Source organism: Pantherophis guttatus, chromosome 11 (assembly GCF_059756535.1).
Source record: "Pantherophis guttatus breed Tessera chromosome 11, ASM5975653v1, whole genome shotgun sequence".
Taxonomy (NCBI): Eukaryota; Metazoa; Chordata; class Lepidosauria; order Squamata; family Colubridae; genus Pantherophis; species Pantherophis guttatus.
The window spans coordinates 19,098,773-19,117,738 of NC_142073.1; the positions used below are offsets into that span (position 1 = coordinate 19,098,773).

An 18,966-nucleotide genomic window follows, 5' to 3' on the forward strand; every position below is an offset into this window, starting at 1 on the left:
TTTCTGGTGCCCAAAAGGCTGGAGGCCGCTTCTTTAAACCTTTGGAGTCCCTGCTGCCCAAAAGTTCTGGGAGGCCATTGTTCTTAATAGCAGAGGGTGGGAACTCACATCTCCCTTTGCTGTTCAGTGAGGATGGGGAAGACGTGTTAATTCAGTTTTTCAGTATGCACACCAGGGGTGCTATTCCGCAGGTTCTGACAGGTTCTGGAGAACCGGTAGCGGAAATTTTGAGTAGTTCAGAGAACCGGTAGCGGAAATTTTGAGTAGTTCAGAGAACCGGTAGCGGAAATTTTGAGTAGATCGGAGAACCGGCAAATACCACCTCTGGCTGGCCCCAGAGTGGGGTGGGAATGGAGATTTTGCAGTATCCTTCCCCTAGGAGTGGGGTGGGAATGGAGATTTTGCAGTATCCTTCCCCTAGGAGTGGGGTGCGAATGGGGATTTTGCAGTATCCTTCCCCTAGGAGTGGGGTGGGAATGGAGATTTTGCAGTATCCTTCCCCTAGGAGTGGTGTGCGAATGGGGATTTTGCAGTATCCTTCCCCTAGGAGTGGGGTGGGAATGGAGATTTTGCAGTATCCTTCCCCCAGGAGTGGGGTGCGAATGGGGATTTTGCAGTATCCTTTGCCTGGAATGGGGTGGGAATGGAGATTTTTCAGTATCCTTTTCCTGGAGTGAGGTGGGAATAGAAATTTTGCAGTATCCTTCCCCTGGAGTGAGGTGAGAATGGAGATTTTGCAGTATCCTTCCCTTGCCACGCCCATCAAGCCACACCACGCCCACCCAGCCATGCCCAGAGAACCGGTAGTAAAAAAAATTGAATCCCACCACTGATGCACACCACAATCATCCAGACCTTCAGAAAATGGTTCCTTCCCTCCTATTAAACCCATGTGACATCTCTGGGAAAGCCATCTTAGATGAAGAGGCGCCACCCAGAGGGCCTCAAGCCCCATCATCAGGTAGTTAGACTACTGTAATGCATGCTGTCTCTGGCTGTCCTTGAATGTCCTTGGATGTGCCACAGGTGGCACGCGGAGCCATATCGGTGAGCACTAATTGCCCTAGCTCAGCAACCTGATTTTTGGGCCTTCCGGGCCCACCGGAAGTCGGCAAATGGGCCGTTTTCAGCCTCTGGAGGGCCTCCGAGGTGTGTGTGTGTGTGGAAGGCCATTTTCACCCTCCCCAGGCTCCTAGAAAGGCTCTGGAGCCTGGAGAGACCGAAAAACGGGCCTACTTGGCCCACCGTGCGTCAAAAGCGGGGGGAGTGCAGGGGGTCGTGCATGCATACACAGGGGGGTAGGCCGCATTGAATTATGGGTGTGTGCACGTGACTCCCCGTGCTCCCCCCGCTTTTGGCACATGACGGCAAAAAGGTGAGCCATCACTGTTCTAGTCCAACCCCTTGCTGAAGCAGGAGATCCTCTTTCATTTCAGACAAATGTCCAAACGCTTCTTCAAAATCTCCAGTGATGGAGCACCCATAACTTCCAAAGGCAAGAACTTCCATCTGTGTAAAGTTGGTGTAGAACTGTCTTTCTGCTAGCTTAGAGGGTACTATCTGCCTTTTCTTTAGCCCGGGACAGGATAAGTGGCTTTAAGGTAGATGTCGCTTTGGGAGAAATCTAAATGCTGCCTCCTTAACTTTCGGTTGGCTTAATTTATTTTAATTGTTTTTCCGCAGGAAATAAAAGCTGCTAAAGAAGAACTTAGCTTTGAGCAATTTCATCTTTTCTACAAGAAGATTATGTTCGAACAACAGAAATCGGTAAGCGTTCTGTTCTTATCTTACTTCCTCTTCGTACGCAGAGTGTTGTTCTGTGTTGCAACCTGAATGTAGTAATTAGTTAGAACATAGGTTTTCAGTCTTATATTTAATTCAAGCCTGATACCAAACTTCCTTACTTTTAATTGAGTAGATTCAGAACTGTAAGAGTCTATTGTACATACACACATACGTGTCTCTGTGTGTGTATGTGTATATGTCTGTGTCAGGGGTGGGCTTCAAAAATTTTAGCAAGGGGTTCTCTGCCTGGTTGCTGGGTGGGCATGGCCATGGTGGGCGTGGTCTAGTTAGTCTCCTGCACCACGGGTGGGTGGGTTTGCCCTCCCCGGGCTCTGGAGGCTTTCCTCGAACCTCCAGGAGGAATAAAACGGCCTCCCCAGACTCCAGAGGCCCTCTGGAGGCCTTCCCGAACTTCCGGTAGGCCTGTTTTTCAGCCTCCCCGAGCCTCCGTGTGCACCCTGCACTTACCTGCATCCAAAACTGGCTGCGTGGGGACTCCTGGAAGGGGAGGGGCAGGGCGGGGTGGGGCAGGTCAGCCAGGAGTGGGATTTTGGGGTTCTCCGAACTGCACAGAATCTTAGCTAGAGGTTCTTCCGAACCCCTGCGAACCCCCAGCAAGTCCCCCTCTGGTCTGTGTGTATGTATGTGTGCATGTATATATGATAGAGTTTTACAGATACGTTATATATATTTTACAGATATTTTCTATATATATAAAATAGACTCTTGCAGTTCTTTATAGATATACTGTATATAAAGATTTAAGCAGCTTGGCAGAAAATGTAAGGAGAAGCATGTTTTCCAAAATAGGAAAGAGATAAACAAAAAAAAAAAAAAGCTTTTGATGATTTTCAGTTGTTTAACCAACCCCTGTTTTTCTCCGGGCAATAATTGCTCTATGCAGAAGAAAATGATTTGTTCTTTATTCGTCATTTTTCTCTTCCCAGGTTCTGGATGAATTCAAAAAGGATTCTACTATGTTCCTCTTAGGGTGAGTTTTGCATGAAGCAATTTTATTCACATCTGCATTTAAAGTGCTTTGATCAGAATCTTCCCCGGGATGTAATTACGTTCTGTATTCTGTTTATCACACTAGATTAACTAATGAGGCAAATTTGACTACGTGTATGCAAGAGATCTCGTTTTAGTAAACTATACTAAAGTCTAGCAAGTCTCCTCCTGGAGTATGTTATACCCAGTGGTGGGATACAACCCAGGGGTGAAATCTATTTACCTTCTTTATCAGTTCGGAAGCGTATGCAGACCTTCTGCGCATGAGCAAAATCTTCTGCACATGCGCAGAAGGTAAAAAACACATTACTTCCTGGTTAAAACCAGGAAGTAATGATACCCAGGCGGGTGGGTGGAGCTTTGCTCCGCCATCGCTACCGGATCGCCGAACCACCAGCCAAGATTGCTCCGGGATCGGGTGATCCAGTCCGATCCGGGAGCATTTCACCCCTGATTAAACCGGTTTAAGAACCGGTTTGGTGAGTGTGCGCTGTACACACACGTGCGCCTAATGTGCTTGTGCGCAGCGTTCGAAATATAGCAATTTGAAGCTCAGCTACTTACCTTCTAAGGCACCCCCAGTAAGTAGAACAGCAGAGGTGCAGAAATCAGCTGTGCCGCACGAATCAGGTGAGCAGGAAAGTAACAAATTTTACATTTCACCACTGCTGTCCAATGTTTTCATTTAAATCTTTCCCATCTTTTCAACTAACCATTTTTCTCTTTGACCTACCTCACAATTTGGGAGGGGACAAAATCATTAAGGAAAAGGTTTCCAGAAGTAGATAGTTACTTTTAAATGATGATAATTAAATCCTTTTTTTTTTCCCTAGACGTTGGAGCCGGCATATTGCTCAGCTCTCAGCCTGTTACATTGTTTTTGGTTAAAGGCAATGCTTCTCTTGTTTACCAAATCTTAGCCTCAGCTTTGTCAGAATATATACTGAATACTGTGCATTTTTTTCCCCCTCCCGTAAAGTTGCTTTAAATTTTTTGTGTCGCAGAAACACAGATCGGACGGACGCCTCGGCAGTACATTTGCACGATTTTCAGAGATTTCTGCTACACGAACAGCAGGTGCGAAGATCCTAATGTTCTTGTTTTTCAACATACATGCATGTATGACATCATGGTTAATTAGGTAGGATCCATTGATTGGGTCCATGGCAGAGCAAAAGAACCAGGGTTAGAGACTACCTTATTCCAGAGATTGGTGCTGAATAATACATTTTAATATCTGAAGGAATCAGCACTAGGCTCTCCCTGCGCCTAGTGTAATACCTATGATACCTGTTTCGAGTATAATCCCTCCTTCTAGTATAATGCTCTGCTTTTAAGCTGAGCCAGAATGGTATCAAAGGTTGACTCAGTCTTCCATCCTTCTGAGGGTTACATGATTGTTCGGGGCAATATGCTGACTCAATAAACCGCTTAGAGAGGGTTGCAACAGCACTTGTTAAGCTAGTAAGAGCCGTGGTGGCACAGTGGTTAGAGTGCAATCCTGCAGGCTGCTTCTGCTGACTGCCAGCTGCCTGCAATTTGGCAGTTCGAATCTCACCAGGCTCAAGGTTAAGTCAACCTTCCATCCTTCCGAAGTCGGTAAAATGAGGACCTAGATTGTTGGGGGCAAGAGGCTGACTCTGTAAACCTCTTAGAGAGGGCTGTAAAAGCACTTGTTAAGCTAGTAAGAGCCGTCGTGGCACAGTGGTTAGAGTGCAGTCTTGCAGGCTACTCCTGCTGACTGCCGGCTGCCTGCAATTTGGCAGTTCGAATCTCACCAGGCTCAAGGTTGATTCAGCCTTCCGTCCTTCCGAGGTTGGTAAAATGAGGACCCAGATTGTTGGGGGCAAGAGGCTGACTCCATAAACCGCTTAGAGAGGGCTGTAAAAGCACTTGTTAAACTAGTAAGAGCCGTGGTGGCGCAGTGGCTGGAAGGCAGTACTGCAGGCTACGTCTGCTGACTGCCTGTTGCCAGCAGTTCAGTTGCCACTGGTTCAAGGTTGACTCAGCCTTCCATTCTTCTGAGGTGGGTAAAAATGAGGACCCAGATTGTTGGGGGCCAAGAGGCTGTAAACTGCTTAGAGAGGGCTGTAAAGCACTGTGAAGCGGTATATAAGTCTAAGTGCTATTGCTATCATGGCTGGGGTGGGAACAAGGTCTAGAGCCTAGATCTCTCAGTCCCCGATCCAATACCTTCACTAGCTACCACAGCAGCCTGGCTCTTCGGCTGAGAGAGAAGGATTCACCCAAAGTCCACCATGGACTTCCTCTTGATTGAACAGGAATTAGAACTTGGGCCTTCTCAGTCCTAGTCCAACACCTTAACCATTACACCCCACGTGTTTCCATGCTGTGACATCACTGTTTCTTCTCAAAGATGATAACGTTGGAGATGAACAGACATGTTTGATGATACGCTTTGTAATTTCAGGAATCTTGGGCGCAGGATCTTAATAAAGTAAGAGAACGGATGTCCAAATTTATAGATGACACTATGAGGGAAACAGACGAACCTTTCCTCTATGTTGATGAGGTAAACGGGGTTATTTGTTTGCAGTATTTCTCCCGTGAAGAATTTTCTTTACCGGAGTAAAGAAAGCTTCAGAGTCCGACCAAAAGTCTAAATTTCCAATTGTCTCATTTTCTACTGACTAGACAACATTTAATTAGATCACGATAGCTTCTATCTAATGTCAGTTTGCATTCAAAAGGTATAGTTTGGGTCAGTGGTGGAATTCAAATTGTTTTATTACCGGTTCTGGGGGCGTGGCTTGGTGGGTGTGGTGTGGCTTGGTGGGCATGGCTTGGTGAGCATGGCAGGGGAAGGATACTGCAAAATCTCCATTTCCACCCCACTCCTGGGGGAAGGATATTGCAAAATCTCCATTCCCACCCCACTCTGGGGCCAGCCAGAGGTGGTATTTGCCAGTTCTCCGAATCAGTAGCGGAAATTTTGAGTAGTTCGGAGAACCGGTAGCGGAAATTTTGAGTAGTTGGGAGAACCGGGAAATAACCACCTCTGGCTGGTCCCAGAGTGGGGAGGGAATGGGGATTTTGCAATATCCTTCCCCCAGGAGTGGGGAGGGAATGGGGATTTTGCAATATCCTTCTCCCAGGAGTGGGGAGGGAATGGGGATTTTGCAATATCCTTCCTCTGCTACGCCCACCAAGCCACGCCCACAGAACCGGTAGTAAAAAATAGTTGAATTTCACCACTGGCAAGAAGCAACAGAAGGAGATTCAACCTGGAAACAAGGAGGAGTTTCTTGACACTAAGAATGATTAATCAATGAAAGAGCTTGCCTCTGGGAATTGTGGGTGCTCCATTGCTGGAGACTTTAGGAAAAGATTGGATCAACGGGTTGGATTGGAGACCATTCTCTAAGGTCCTTTTCCAGCCTTTGGAATTCTTTGTGAGTGGCTTTAGAGATTTATTTATATATTTAATTTTGCACCGCTTTTTGTCGCTGTTCATCTTCTATCCAATAATAAAATTGCCCCCATATGTTGTAATACTCCGATTCTTCCTTCCCTTTAATTGCTAATGTTAATCTATTCATTTCTGCACATTCTAATATTTTCTTAATCACCTCTCCCTCTGTAGGGATTTTTTCCGCTTTCCAATTTTGTGCAAATACAATTCTCGCTGCAGTTATTACATGAATAATCAAACATACATTTTCTTTACTAATTTTCTCAGGTAAAATACCAACAGAAACAGCTCTGGTTTTAAATCAATATGTTGCTGATTCATTTTCTCTAACCAAATCCGAATTTTTGCCCAATAATTTCTCGCTTCTGCACATGTCCACCACATATGGTAATACGATCCCAGTGTCTGGTGACATTTCCAACACTTAGTCTCTCTCTCTCTCTGTGTGTGCATCTGTCTGTCTGTCTCTCTCTATCTCTCTCTGTGTGTCTCTTCTCTCTGTGTCTCTGTGTCTGTCTGTCTCTCTCGCAACATTCCTAGCCATGATACAGGCCAAGTATTAATTAATTAATTTAATTAAGTATGTAATAGAACAAATTTGCATGGACTCTCTCTGCCTCTCTCTTTCTGTCTCCTTGTCAAATCTTCTGACATCCTTCATTCTTGACTTCTGTTTCCCCCTTTTATTTCTTTAAAACAACTACACAGTGACAACGGGGAATGATGGGATGATCACTGAATTAGTCCATCCTAGGTAAATAACATTTATTTACATTTCCCCATCTCTCTCTCTCTGTCTTTCTGTACTGTAGTTTCTTACCTACCTTTTTTCAAAAGAAAACACCATTTGGGATGAAAAGTATGCTTCCGTGGACCCGCAAGATATGAATAATCCTTTATCCCATTACTGGATTTCTTCTTCCCATAATACGTAAGTTGCTAGTCTTTGATCTGACTGTATTTTACGATTGTGATCATGATTTATGACTTGTTGCTTGTCTGTACACCAAGAGCTTATGCATCGGAGACAAATTCCTTGTGTGCCCAATCACACTTGGCCAATAAAGAATTCTATCTATTCTATCTGCTCACCATTGATAACATGGAAAGCTGCATTTCATTTTTTCCCCAAGTTTTTTATTTTTTATTTTTTACAAACACATCAATGCATGAACAGTGTGGCACCTGAGTCTCATACATTTTGATACAAATAAAATAGGTATGAATCATATTTGTTTCATTTAACAAGCTTATATAATTCTAGTAATAATATACATATTTTTGTTAAATTATAATCTTTCATTATTTAGTTATTCAGTGTTTCAATGTGTCATTTTTATGTCAATCACCCTATTCTAAGTGTCATACCTTTGAATATAAATAGAATGTTATTGATCAGATTTATTACATTTAGCAAGCTTATAGAATTCTCATAATAATACAAACATTTATATTAAATTAAAATCTTCCATTATTTGCTTGTTCAATTTATAATCCTTCATTATTTAGTTAATCAATATTTCAAATATGTTACTTTTATGTCAATCACCTGTATGTCATGCATTTTAATACAAATAAAATATTTTTAATGATATTTGTTACATTTAGCAAACATACACATCTTCATATTGAATTATAATCTTTCATTATTTATTTAATCAATAGTATTAGTTTAATCAATAGCTGCATTTCATTTTTGAATGCTTTTCTTTCCGGCTTAGCTATCTCACTGGTGATCAACTTCGTAGCGAATCTTCCCCAGAAGCTTACATTAGATGTCTACGAATGGGGTGTCGATGTATTGAGCGTGAGTAATCTCTTTCTTCCTTTTCACCCCATACACAAAAATCCATCAATAATAATAATAATAATAATAATAATAATAATAATAATAATAATAATAATAATAATAATAATAATAATAATAATAATAATTCAATTTATATGCCGTCTTTCTCCGGAGACTCAGGGCGGCTTACAATGCATTTAAAAAAAAAAACCATTATAAAAACATTTAAAAATTAAAACATTAAAAGCCTATGCACACCATTCATGACCGGATCTCACAAGATCGCAACAGAGAGATCAACGCCCCCAGGCCTGCCGGAAAAGCCAGGTCTTCACCGCTTTCCGGAAGGCCAATAGGGTGGGGGCGATCCAGACTTCAGGAGGTAATTGGTTCCAGAGAGCTGGGGCAGCCACAGAGAAGGCCCTCCCCCACGGGCCCGCCAGCCGGCATTGTTTAGCTGACGGGACCCGGAGGAGACCAACTCTGTGGGATCTTACCGGTCACTGGGAGCTATGTGTCAATAAAGGAGAATATTTGTAGCTCAGGATTGACTTGAGAGGGATCCCTCAGACTTTAAAATTACCATAATTTAAGGAAATATAAATTTTTATGAGGGGTCCTTGGTGCTCCCTGAACTTGCTTGTTTTCTTTCAGACGTTTTATAACCCAAGTAACATTATCGGTAATGCTGTATCAGGCAACACTGATGATGTTATCTAGTCTGGTAATGAAATGCCTGCAAGAAAACAACCAAACTCAGAGAGCACCGAGGACCCCTCATAAAAATTTACATTTTCTTAAATTATGATAATCATCTTAAAGTCTGAGGGATCCTTGGTCCTCTCTGAGCTTGGTTCTTTTCTTGTAGACGTTTCATTACCCAAACTAGGTAACATCATCAGTGCTAGACTAGTTTGGGTAAATGAAATGTCTGGAAGAAAACAAGCAAGTTCAGAGAGCACCAAGGACCCCTCATAAAAATTTATATTTTCTTAAATTATGGTAATTATGTAAAGTCTGAGGGGTCCTTGGTCCTCTTTGAACTTTTCTTGCAGTTGTTTTATTATCCTAGCTATGTTAACACAATCAGCACTGATGATGTTACCTAGTTTGGTAAAGAAAGGTCTGTAGGGAAATAACCAAGCTCAGAGAACACCAAGGACCCCACATTCCAACCCTGAGCTACAAATAATCTCCTTTATAGGAGCCGAGGTGGCGCAGTGGTTAGAGTGCAGTACTGCAGCTACTTCAGCTGACTGCTAGTTCAGCAGATCAGCGGATCAAATCTCACCGGCTCAAGGTTGACTCAGCCTTCCATCCTTCCAAGGTGGGTAAAATGAGGACCCAGATTGTTAGGGGGCAATATGCTATTTAGTATACTGTCTTTGGTGTAAGCCACCCAGAGTCCTCGGAGAGTGGGCAGCATAGAAATATAACTAATAAATAAATAAATAATAAACTAAAATCTTTCAGAAGCAGTAATATTTTTAGAAGATCGTTGTAATCAAGTCTTCGTTTATTAAACTAATTCTCCTTTTGATGCCGAAGTGCGGCTGCAGTTTACCAAGGAAAGATAAAACAACGGATACCAGAGTTATCCATTAAAATAAACAATTGCTATCCGTTCTTATGAAATTTCCTGTTGAATTACTCCAGACTTTATTGTTCACAGCAGGCACCGTAGTAAATGCTTTTGCACTGCTTCTTTATCTCGTATATCAAGGAACTAACCCTGGAGTTTCTTGCTTTTGATTAGTAAAACAAGTCTTACCGAAATGGTGGTTCAAAAAAGGCAGAATGTCAGTCACAGAAACTTGTAGTTCAAATCCAGATTTGCACTCGTGGGCTGCTGTTTTTTTTATTATTATTTATTTATTTATTTATTTATTGGTTCGATTTATATGCCGCCCTTCTCTGGAGACTCAGGGCGGCTTACAATGCGTTAAACAATAGCCTTCATACTTTTGTATATACCTGCTTAGTAGGGCTTTCGGGCCCCCCCCCCCCAAGCGGTGTTCTTTTTTATACAAAGTCAGCTTATTGCCCCCACAATCCGGGTCCTCATTTTACCTACCTCGTAAGGATGGAAGGCCGAGTCAACCTTGAGCCTGATAAGATTTGAACTCGCAGTAATTGCAGGCAGCTGGCAACTAAGTGCTACTTAACAGCACTTTAGTCCGCTGCACCACCAAGGCTCTTTTGTTCTTCAAATAACAAAATCCTTCTTCTGAAATGATCCGGCTGACATGAAGAAGCAGAAGAAAAATGATAAGACTTTCCATTCCAGGATTCTTAGTTTTTACTTCTTTGATGCCCCAATAGTTGCATTGCCTTTCAAAATTAATAGCTGATAAGTATCTAATTTGTCCCTCACACTTCTCATTTACTCATTGGGCAATTGAGTATTTAACTTTGGGGTCCTTGGCACTCTCTGAGCTTGGTAGTTTTATGGCAGACATTTCATTACCCAACTAGGTAACATCATCAGTGCTATCATCTTACCTAGGTTGGGTAATGAAACATCTGCAAGAAAACCCATCAAGCTCAGAGAGCATCAAGGACCCCACAGTTCAACCTTGAGCTACACATGTTCTCTTCTATCAATATTTAACTTTATATTTCCTGTGTTACAATTAAGTATTGTACTTTTTGTTGGCTGTCTTAGTGGATTGCTGGGATGGTCCCGACGGAAAGCCCATTATCTATCATGGATGGACACGAACCACCAAAATTAAATTTGATGATGTTGTGCAGGCAATCAAAGACTATGCGTTTGTAGCATCTGAGTAAGTGCGGATTCTTTTAAGTTACCCACAAGAGTAATGCTTTTCAGAATTTTCTGCTGCAAAAATAAATAGGATATTTTGAATTCTACTACTCCCTTCTCTGTTCTTAAGCTTTTCAAGTGTGTTTGGCATTGAAAACATTTTCTTACAGACTAGAAGAGACTTGACAAAATTCCTACTTGCGGATCCAGGGTGTTCTGTCCCCCTTCCCCACACAGGCAAACACACAACCAGGCACGCCTGCCAAGATTTTATTAAGCAATCAGACTAGAAACCCTTGCAGATAAGAGTCTTGGCAGTAAACTGCGAAATGCCTGCCAAGTCAGTTTTCACTCACAGTCAGCAAGAGAGAGTTTATCCTCAGTCTGGTTCAGTAGCAAAAAGTAATCCACGAAGCAAGAATTGGCCAAGGTCCAATCCAGATTTCAGGTAACGCGATGTGACTCTCAGGTTTTTAACTTTGACCGTCACAAAGCCGGAAGAGCAATCACACCCACTTTTATTCCTTGTGGGGTGTGGCTCAGTGACTCAGCTCAATCTCTGGCCCTCCCACGCCTCTTTCATTGCTGCACACGCTTCTCCCTCCGACGCTGCCTGGGATCAAGCCAGGATTCATCATCCTCGCTCCCTATCTGTTGTTGTTCCAATATGCTTTCCTCCTGGCATATCCCAGGCTGTTCCTCTTGGCCTTTGGATGGAACCTGAGGCATTGCCAGAGAGGAGGGTCCTGGAGAGGGAGGCCTTGTCAGTTCCTCCCCATCACCTTCTGAGTCCTCTTCCTCTGTTAGGACAGGCTCGGGAGTCGGGGTCACAACACAGGGTGACCTCCTGGTTATTGTCGATCGCTTTAAGTAACTTCCTTAATTATAATTACTTAATTATAACATCTATCCTATTGCAACTCTATGGTGCCGTATTATGGTGATTTTATCATAGTTTTATTTTAATATTTTATCTCGTCTATTGTATTGCCGCATTCTTTCTATCTGTATGTCTTTCTCTGTGTGTGTATTTGCTGATGCTTTATTTAAACTTATATTTGTGTTTGTATGTACAGTGGGTTTCATTAGTGTGGTGTATCAGTGTTTGCATGACCTCTGTAGATGCCGTACACTAAAATAAATGCTTTACTAGAAAAGCTTTATTTGATTTCCCCAGTGCCGTACTGTTATAAAGAGCACCAGTTCTGGGAATTCAGCTGCCGTTGCCCACTGAAACACTCATGTGACTCACAGTGGAAGATTAAATTTAATTGCAAATAGATAAGTGGCCAATTATGAACAGTTTATTGGCTCTGTTAGTAAAGAACTGTCAAATGTGCAAACAGATTCGAAGCCCACCTACCATATTTCTTCAATTTACATGTCACTGTAACCATGTGTGAGAATGACCTTGGTTGAGCAGGGAAAGAGATACTGGTTGGGAACGATTAGATAAGAAAGTGCCTAGCCCACAGCTGCATAACAGGCAGAGAAAGAAATCCAGAAAGGATTTCCTTATCTTACCAGGCTGTAAAAGAGACAGCAGGAAAATTTGTAGGTAGTTCCCCTTGATAACGTGAAAAACGGGCATTTCATTTTTGTATGCTTTGCAAGATTCTGTTGATATAGCCCGAAAATAAAGCAGAATTCATTCACATTCTGAAGCTCTTTCCAAGTGGATTAGCTATAGACTCAAGGTTTGCGGGCCCTATTTTTATAACGGCTATGTCAGGGTTCCAAGTAACAGCCCATAGGAAATCGAAACTCCAAGGCAGGGTTCCACAAAGCATTGATTTATTAGGCATGTCATATTGGCACAGCTGGTGGAAACCCACCCAGTTCAAATAAGTTCTTCCCCAAATTATACACTACCATCACATGCCCCAATCAGGTCTCTCTCCCCATCCACGCCCCTCCAGGTGCTGGTGAGAGTGTCCTTGATCCCCAGAAGAAAGAAGGTTGTTTTGGCTACATATTCCCCTCAGCTATCTCTATTCCCCCTTCCCTTTCCCACAGCTCCAGCCAGCCTCCCTGCGGCAACCCTGAAGACGCTCAAAGATGGCTCCAGGGTTGACAGACTAAATCAATGTTTCTCGCTCTTGACAACTTTAAGATGGGTGGGCTTCAACTCCCAGAATTCTCCAGCCAGCCATGCCGGATGGGGAATCCTGGGAGTTGAAGTCCACCCATTTTAAATGTGCGAAGGTTGAGAAAACACTAGGTTAAACCCAGAGAGGCTTTTTTCCCAAAAGGCAATAGACTTTTTTGGTTTATTTCTTTGAAAATATTTTGGTTTTGGCTTCTCACTTCTCAAAATATTTTCAAAGGAAAAAACTAAGCAAGTCCAGTTGCCTGTTGGTAAAAGCATCTTTGGGACAACTATGACCTGGATGATTGAGAATCTCCATAGACATTGGACTAAACTCTAGTCTACCAGAGCCATGGTGGATCCAAAAGAATCCTTATTATCACAGAGGCTACAATTTGGCCAGCTATTGACCATGGAGCTTGAGTTTTGGAAGGAGCAAAGGCAGCCACCTGAACTGTAGAAGATTGGATCAGGCTAATATAAGGTTTATGAGCTGGAACAATATGAGGAGCCCAGATTTCTCAGACCTTTAAATGAAGGTGATCTTAGGAAAGAAATGCCACTGCTTTGATGCTCTATTTTCGCAGGAACAATAACAATTCTTCTAATGTTGCAATGGCTACCTCCTGCTACCTTCACAATACATTAGAGAACTTGATGGTTCCTCAGGGAAGGTTGATCTTCTGCAGGATCTGAAATTCATGGAGAGCATCTCCAGAATTGATGGGAGTGGAGGGTGGCATGAAGAACTTTTCAGAAAATAGATCAAGAGTTTCTGAAAATCCAAAAGAAAGGAGGAGGAGTGGGGAGGAGGAGGAGGAAAAGATAAAGTTAAAGATAAGGATAAAGATAGATAAACCAGATAGATAAATACTCTTCATGAGTATTTCTCTCTTTTCCTTGAAGGTACCCAGTGATCTTGTCAATCGAAGAGCATTGCAGCGTGGAGCAGCAGCGCCACATAGCAAAGGTGTTCCGGGAAGTGTTTGGAGACCAACTTCTAGCAAAGCCTGTGGAAGCCAGCGCTGATCAGCTCCCGTCCCCAACTCAGTTGAAAGGAAAGGTCATCATCAAGGTAAGTTTGATTTGGCAGTTAAAAAAAAAAAAGTAATAAAATGCACGGATGCAGTTGTCTCCCTTTGTCTTGCTCTCTCGAAGGGAACTGAGATGGAGATTTCCTATTCTTGAGAACTTTCTCCCTGGTGTTCTGTCCCCGTCTCACACACACACACAAACAGATAGCCAGGGGTTAAATAAAACTTGCAGACAACAAATTCTTTCGATAAGAGGATTGGCAGCAACCCAGTAGCTGCTTGCCAAGAACTTTACTCATAGAGGGAGGGGTTGTTCCTCCGTCAGATAAACCCAAACAAGATACACACAGTTCAAGAATTGTCAAGTCCAGTCCGTATTAAATCCAAGGCAGATAACGTTGTTTCAAAGATACAATGTGACTCACTAGTAGTTAGTTTTGTCCATCACAGAGTCTGAATGGCCACCTCACCCCCTTTTTATCCCCTGTGGGGTGTGGTCCAGTGACTCAGCTTAATCTCTGGCACGCCTCCTTTTCTGCTGCGTGCGCTTGTCTCTCCGACGCTGGCGTGGATCCAGCCAAGACTTATCTCCATCACTGTCTGACTGCGAGGAGATACCTGGCTCCTGGCCAATCTCTTCTCCTTTGGGAGACACCTGAGGCATTGCCAGAGAGGAGGGTCCTGGAGAGGGAGGCCTGGCCAACTCCTCTCCTTCATGTTCGGAGCCTTCTCCCTCCGATAAGTCGGCCTTGGGGGTCAGAGTCACAACACTTGGGTGATAGAAAGTATAAGATTTAGGAAATGCCCTGAGATTTTTTTTCTTCTTCTCTAGCTTTGGAATTGGATACGGTGTTGTTGGCTTTGTACAATTCATCCGTCTGTCCCAGTGGTGAAATCCAAATTTTTTTACTACTGGTTCTGTGGGCGTGGCTTCGTGGGCGTAGTGTGGCTTGGTCAGGGGTGGGTTCTACTTACCTTTATGTGAAAGAGAGTGAACGAAGTTGTTCCCTGCAAATTGCCTCAGTCGTCATCCTTCCTTAAATAGGCTAAGGGAGTGGCCAATTAGCCCCAAGCATTACTCTCAAGGAGACCTCCTCCTGAGGAGCCACTTCTGCCTTTTGGCAGCTCTGCGCGCCCGTGCATCGAGAAGAGGCTCCTTCTCTTCTTCCTCTTCACTTATGGGAGCTTCTGAAGGTTCTGAAGGCCCTGGCTGAATCCCCGCCTCTGGCACCACATCTTCTCCAGCCTCCTCATTGTCTGACTTGAGTGCCAGCTGCACAGGCTGCTGGCACAGCACGACACCAGCCTCCTCGCTGTCACAATCAGCTACCAGCTGCATAGGCCGCGTACGGGCCACAACACTGTGCACAGAGGCCAGGCTGAAATATTCCTCTTGTATCTTCTTTCCCAGCAAATGCATTATTTTTTTAAATATCGTGATAATTAATCTAATACTAATAGCACAAGGTTGGCATTCAACAGAAGCGGTACGCCTTAAATTTGCCACCGTTAAAAGCCAGATTTCATCCAGATCAGAATTGACTATTCTTTAGAACAATTTCATTCCTAACCAACGCCTACCGTAAAACAATTCATTTTGGGCTTAATAATTCTGAGCGGTGAAACAGGTGTACATCTTGGCAGGCTTATCTTTCTCGTGAACAAATCCTGGAAATACAGAAAATTTCACTGGGAGTAGCAAAGGAAACCGACTTTTGCATTTGTATGTTTCAAAGTCGAATTGTTGAGCATTACGCACTATTGTAATATTAAGCTTGAGTGCCAGAGATCCTCAACCATGGAAACTGAAATTTTCCAAAGCAAGTAAACTCTATACAAAAACTTTGATCTTCAGTACATCTATGTAGGTTTCTTGAACAATTTAGATTCCACCCCCCCATGGTTAATTTTTGTGGTTAGGTAAAGGTAAAGGTTCCCCTCGCACATATGTGCTAGTCTTTCCTGACTCTAGGGGACGGTGCTCATCTCCGTTCCAAAGCCAAAGAGCCAGTGCTGTCCGAAGACGTCTCTCTGGTCATGTGGCTGGCATGATTAAATGCCAAAGGCGCACCGAACGCTGTTCCCTTCCCACCAAAGGTGGTCCCTATTTTTTTACTTGCATTTTTTACGTGTTTTCGAACTGCTAGGTTGGCAGAAGCTGGGACAAGTAACGGGAGCTCACCCCGTTACGCGGCACCAGGGATTTGAACCGCTGAACTGCCGACCTTTCGATCGACAAGCTCAGCATCTTAGCCACTGAGCCACCGCGTCCCAATTCTGTGGTTAGAATTTAACAATTTGGTAGGATAGTAAAACCAATTTAAAACAGCTGAGGAGAAATACATGTAAGCAAAGATAAAACCAATTTATTTAATATTGGAAACGATCCTTATTCCAAACTAAATAAGACTACAGATAGTCCTCGACTTGCAACCACAATGGAGTCCCAAATTTCCATGGCTAAGCAAGACAGTTGTTAAGTGAGTTTTGCCCCACTCTACAACCTTTCTTGCTACCGTTGTTAAGTGAATCACTGCAGTTGTTAAGTTAGGAACATGGTTGTTAAGTGAGTCTTGTTTCCCCATTGACATTTCTTGTCAGAAGGTGATGTCAGACTCTGGAGGCAGCAAAGAACTACCAGATGTCCTTGGCCCCCTCTCTGCCTCCGACTCAGAGCCCTCGTCCAAGCCTTCCCCAGACTCCAGGACTAGCCCACGTTCCTCCCCAACCTCCTCACTGTCCGAATCTGGTGGGCCACAACAATGATGATCATGTTCTTTGAACAGGGCATTGTCTTCTTTAAGGACGTTGTTTAAAGCAGAAGTTCAAGGGAAAAGTCTTGGAGAACTCATCCAAGGTGTTCGTTTCTCATGATTACTTTCTTCATTTACAACAGCATAAAAAACTGGGACCCAAAGGTGATGTCGATGTGAACACAGAAGATAAGAAAGAGGAAAAGAAGCAACAAGGAGAACTCTTCATGTGGGACACCATTGACCAGGTAAGCAATGTTCCTACTTCTCCTGTTTGGCACAGAAGTTCCTTTGTGGCTGGCATTCACCATGGAGAAATGAGAACGGAAAGAGACAGTGGTGGGTTCCTACCGGTTTGCCCCGGTTCGTGCGAACCGGTAGCATCGGCGGGGGGGGAAACGCCCGGAGGTCATCACATACCGTCTGCGCATGTGCAGCAGTGCTGCAGGGCCAGGTCACGTTTGCAAACCGGTAGCAAAGGTAAGTGGAACCCACCACTGGAAAGAGATATTTTGAGAAGTGTATTGCTATCTTTTTCTGATTTGAGGACAAACTTGTCTTTAAACCATTTTTGGCCTCGTAGAAATGGACTCGTCATTATTGTGCTGTAGCCAACGGAAAGCTGTCCTTCAGTGACGACATAGAACAGAATGCTGAAGAAGAACCATCGAAGGTATGTAAACTCATAAACTTATGTATTTTACTTATTTATTTTTATTAAATTTACGTGCCACCTGACACCTAGCGACCCTGGAAGATTTAAATCAAAATTAAATCAAAAGTTAAAATTAAATCAAAAGTTAAAATTAAAATTAAATAAAAATATTAAAATTACATCAAAAATTAAAATTAATCAATCAAATTAATTCAAAGCTAGCCAGCACTCTAAGGTGGGTAGTGTTTCAACCAGCAGAGAAAATGATTGGCAAACTATTAATCCTATCAAATCTGGCCAAGCTGCTCATGAGTACAGGTAATCTTTGTGTCAACGTTCCAACTGACGAACCCAACCGAGCAAGCACAATCGAGACGATCCAGTCTCTTAATGCAAAACTTTATTGAGTACATCATTTCAGCACTGATTAAGGCAAAACCAGCTCTGGCTAATTCCTGCACAATCCCACATAATTAAAATACAGACTTCTCCCTACCCCTATTAGTGCAGGGCACATTGTCCAATTGAGTGTTATGAGAAAGTGTCTTTGGGTTTTCCAAACACCTGCTGAAGTGTCCTTGGCTCTCACAGTTTGTCTTCTTGGTGTCTGGAGTCTACATTCCATTTTACCCTTCCCTCCCCTCTAGTTTGTTGGCAAGCTGAGAAGCAATAAAAGTTGCAACAGCATAAGCGCACTTCGAACTTGACACTTTGACTTACATTCATGTAACCATGGTTCAAAGTTACACTGCTTTTGGAAAAAGTCACTTCAAAGGTACAACCGTCGCACTACCCCTGTAGTCACATGATTGCAATTTGGGTGCTTGGCAACCAGTTCTCATTTATGATGGTTGCGGTGTTTTGCAATCACTTAATTGCCATTTGCAATTTTCCCGGCTGGCTTCTGGCAAGCAGAGTGAATTAGGGTAGCCGGATCTGCTTAACCATGTTTAATGACCGCAGTAAATAATGCCCATAAAATCCTATCCAGTCATGTGATGATTCACCTAATAACTGCGTCACTCAGTAACCAAAATTCTGGTCCCGGTTGTGGTCACAAATCAAGGACGAGCTCTACATGACCAGTGAGATAATAATGACAAATTGAAGAAGGATGAAATATTCTTCATTATATTTTAGGAAGTGAAAAGCACGGAGCTACACTACGGTGAGAAATGGTTCCATGGGAAGATGGCGGAAGGGAGGACCACAGCCGAAAAGCTCCTACAGGAATATTGTGCTGAAATGGGTGGCAAAGACGGGACCTTCTTGGTCAGGGAGAGTGAAGCCTACCCAAATGATTACACCCTCTCATTCTGGTAAGGGCTATTTTGGAACACGCTTTTCCTGATGGCTAAGACGCTGAACTTGTCAGTCGAAAGGTCGGCAGTTCAGCGGTTCGAATCCCTAGTGCCGCGTAATGGGGTGAGCTCCCGTTACTTGTCCCAGCTTCTGCCAACCTAGCAGTTCGAAAGCAGGTAAAAAATGCAAGTAGAAAAAAATAGGGACCACCTTTGGTGGGAAGGTAACAGCATTCCGTGCGCCTTTGGCATTGAGTCATGCCGGCCACATGACCACGGAGACGTCTTCAGACAGCGCTGGCTTTTTGGCTTTGAAACAGAGATGAGCACCGCCCCCTAGAGTTGGGAA

General features: G+C 43.4%; 1 protein-coding gene across 2 annotated transcripts in view; it reads left to right on the plus strand.

Annotated features, from left to right (window-relative positions):
* Positions 1-18,966, plus strand: part of PLCG2 (phospholipase C gamma 2) — a 106,312-nt gene that overhangs the window by 48,271 nt on the left and 39,075 nt on the right. For both annotated transcript variants that reach the window (XM_060681579.2, XM_060681580.2), the window contains exons 7-17: positions 1,684-1,767; positions 2,733-2,776; positions 3,801-3,873; positions 5,228-5,329; positions 7,042-7,160; positions 7,951-8,036; positions 10,684-10,804; positions 13,781-13,949; positions 16,805-16,909; positions 17,245-17,334; positions 18,457-18,635. In XM_060681579.2, the coding sequence (XP_060537562.1) occupies positions 1,684-1,767; positions 2,733-2,776; positions 3,801-3,873; positions 5,228-5,329; positions 7,042-7,160; positions 7,951-8,036; positions 10,684-10,804; positions 13,781-13,949; positions 16,805-16,909; positions 17,245-17,334; positions 18,457-18,635 (1,172 nt within the window). The remainder of the gene's footprint in view (positions 1-1,683; positions 1,768-2,732; positions 2,777-3,800; positions 3,874-5,227; positions 5,330-7,041; positions 7,161-7,950; positions 8,037-10,683; positions 10,805-13,780; positions 13,950-16,804; positions 16,910-17,244; positions 17,335-18,456; positions 18,636-18,966) is intronic.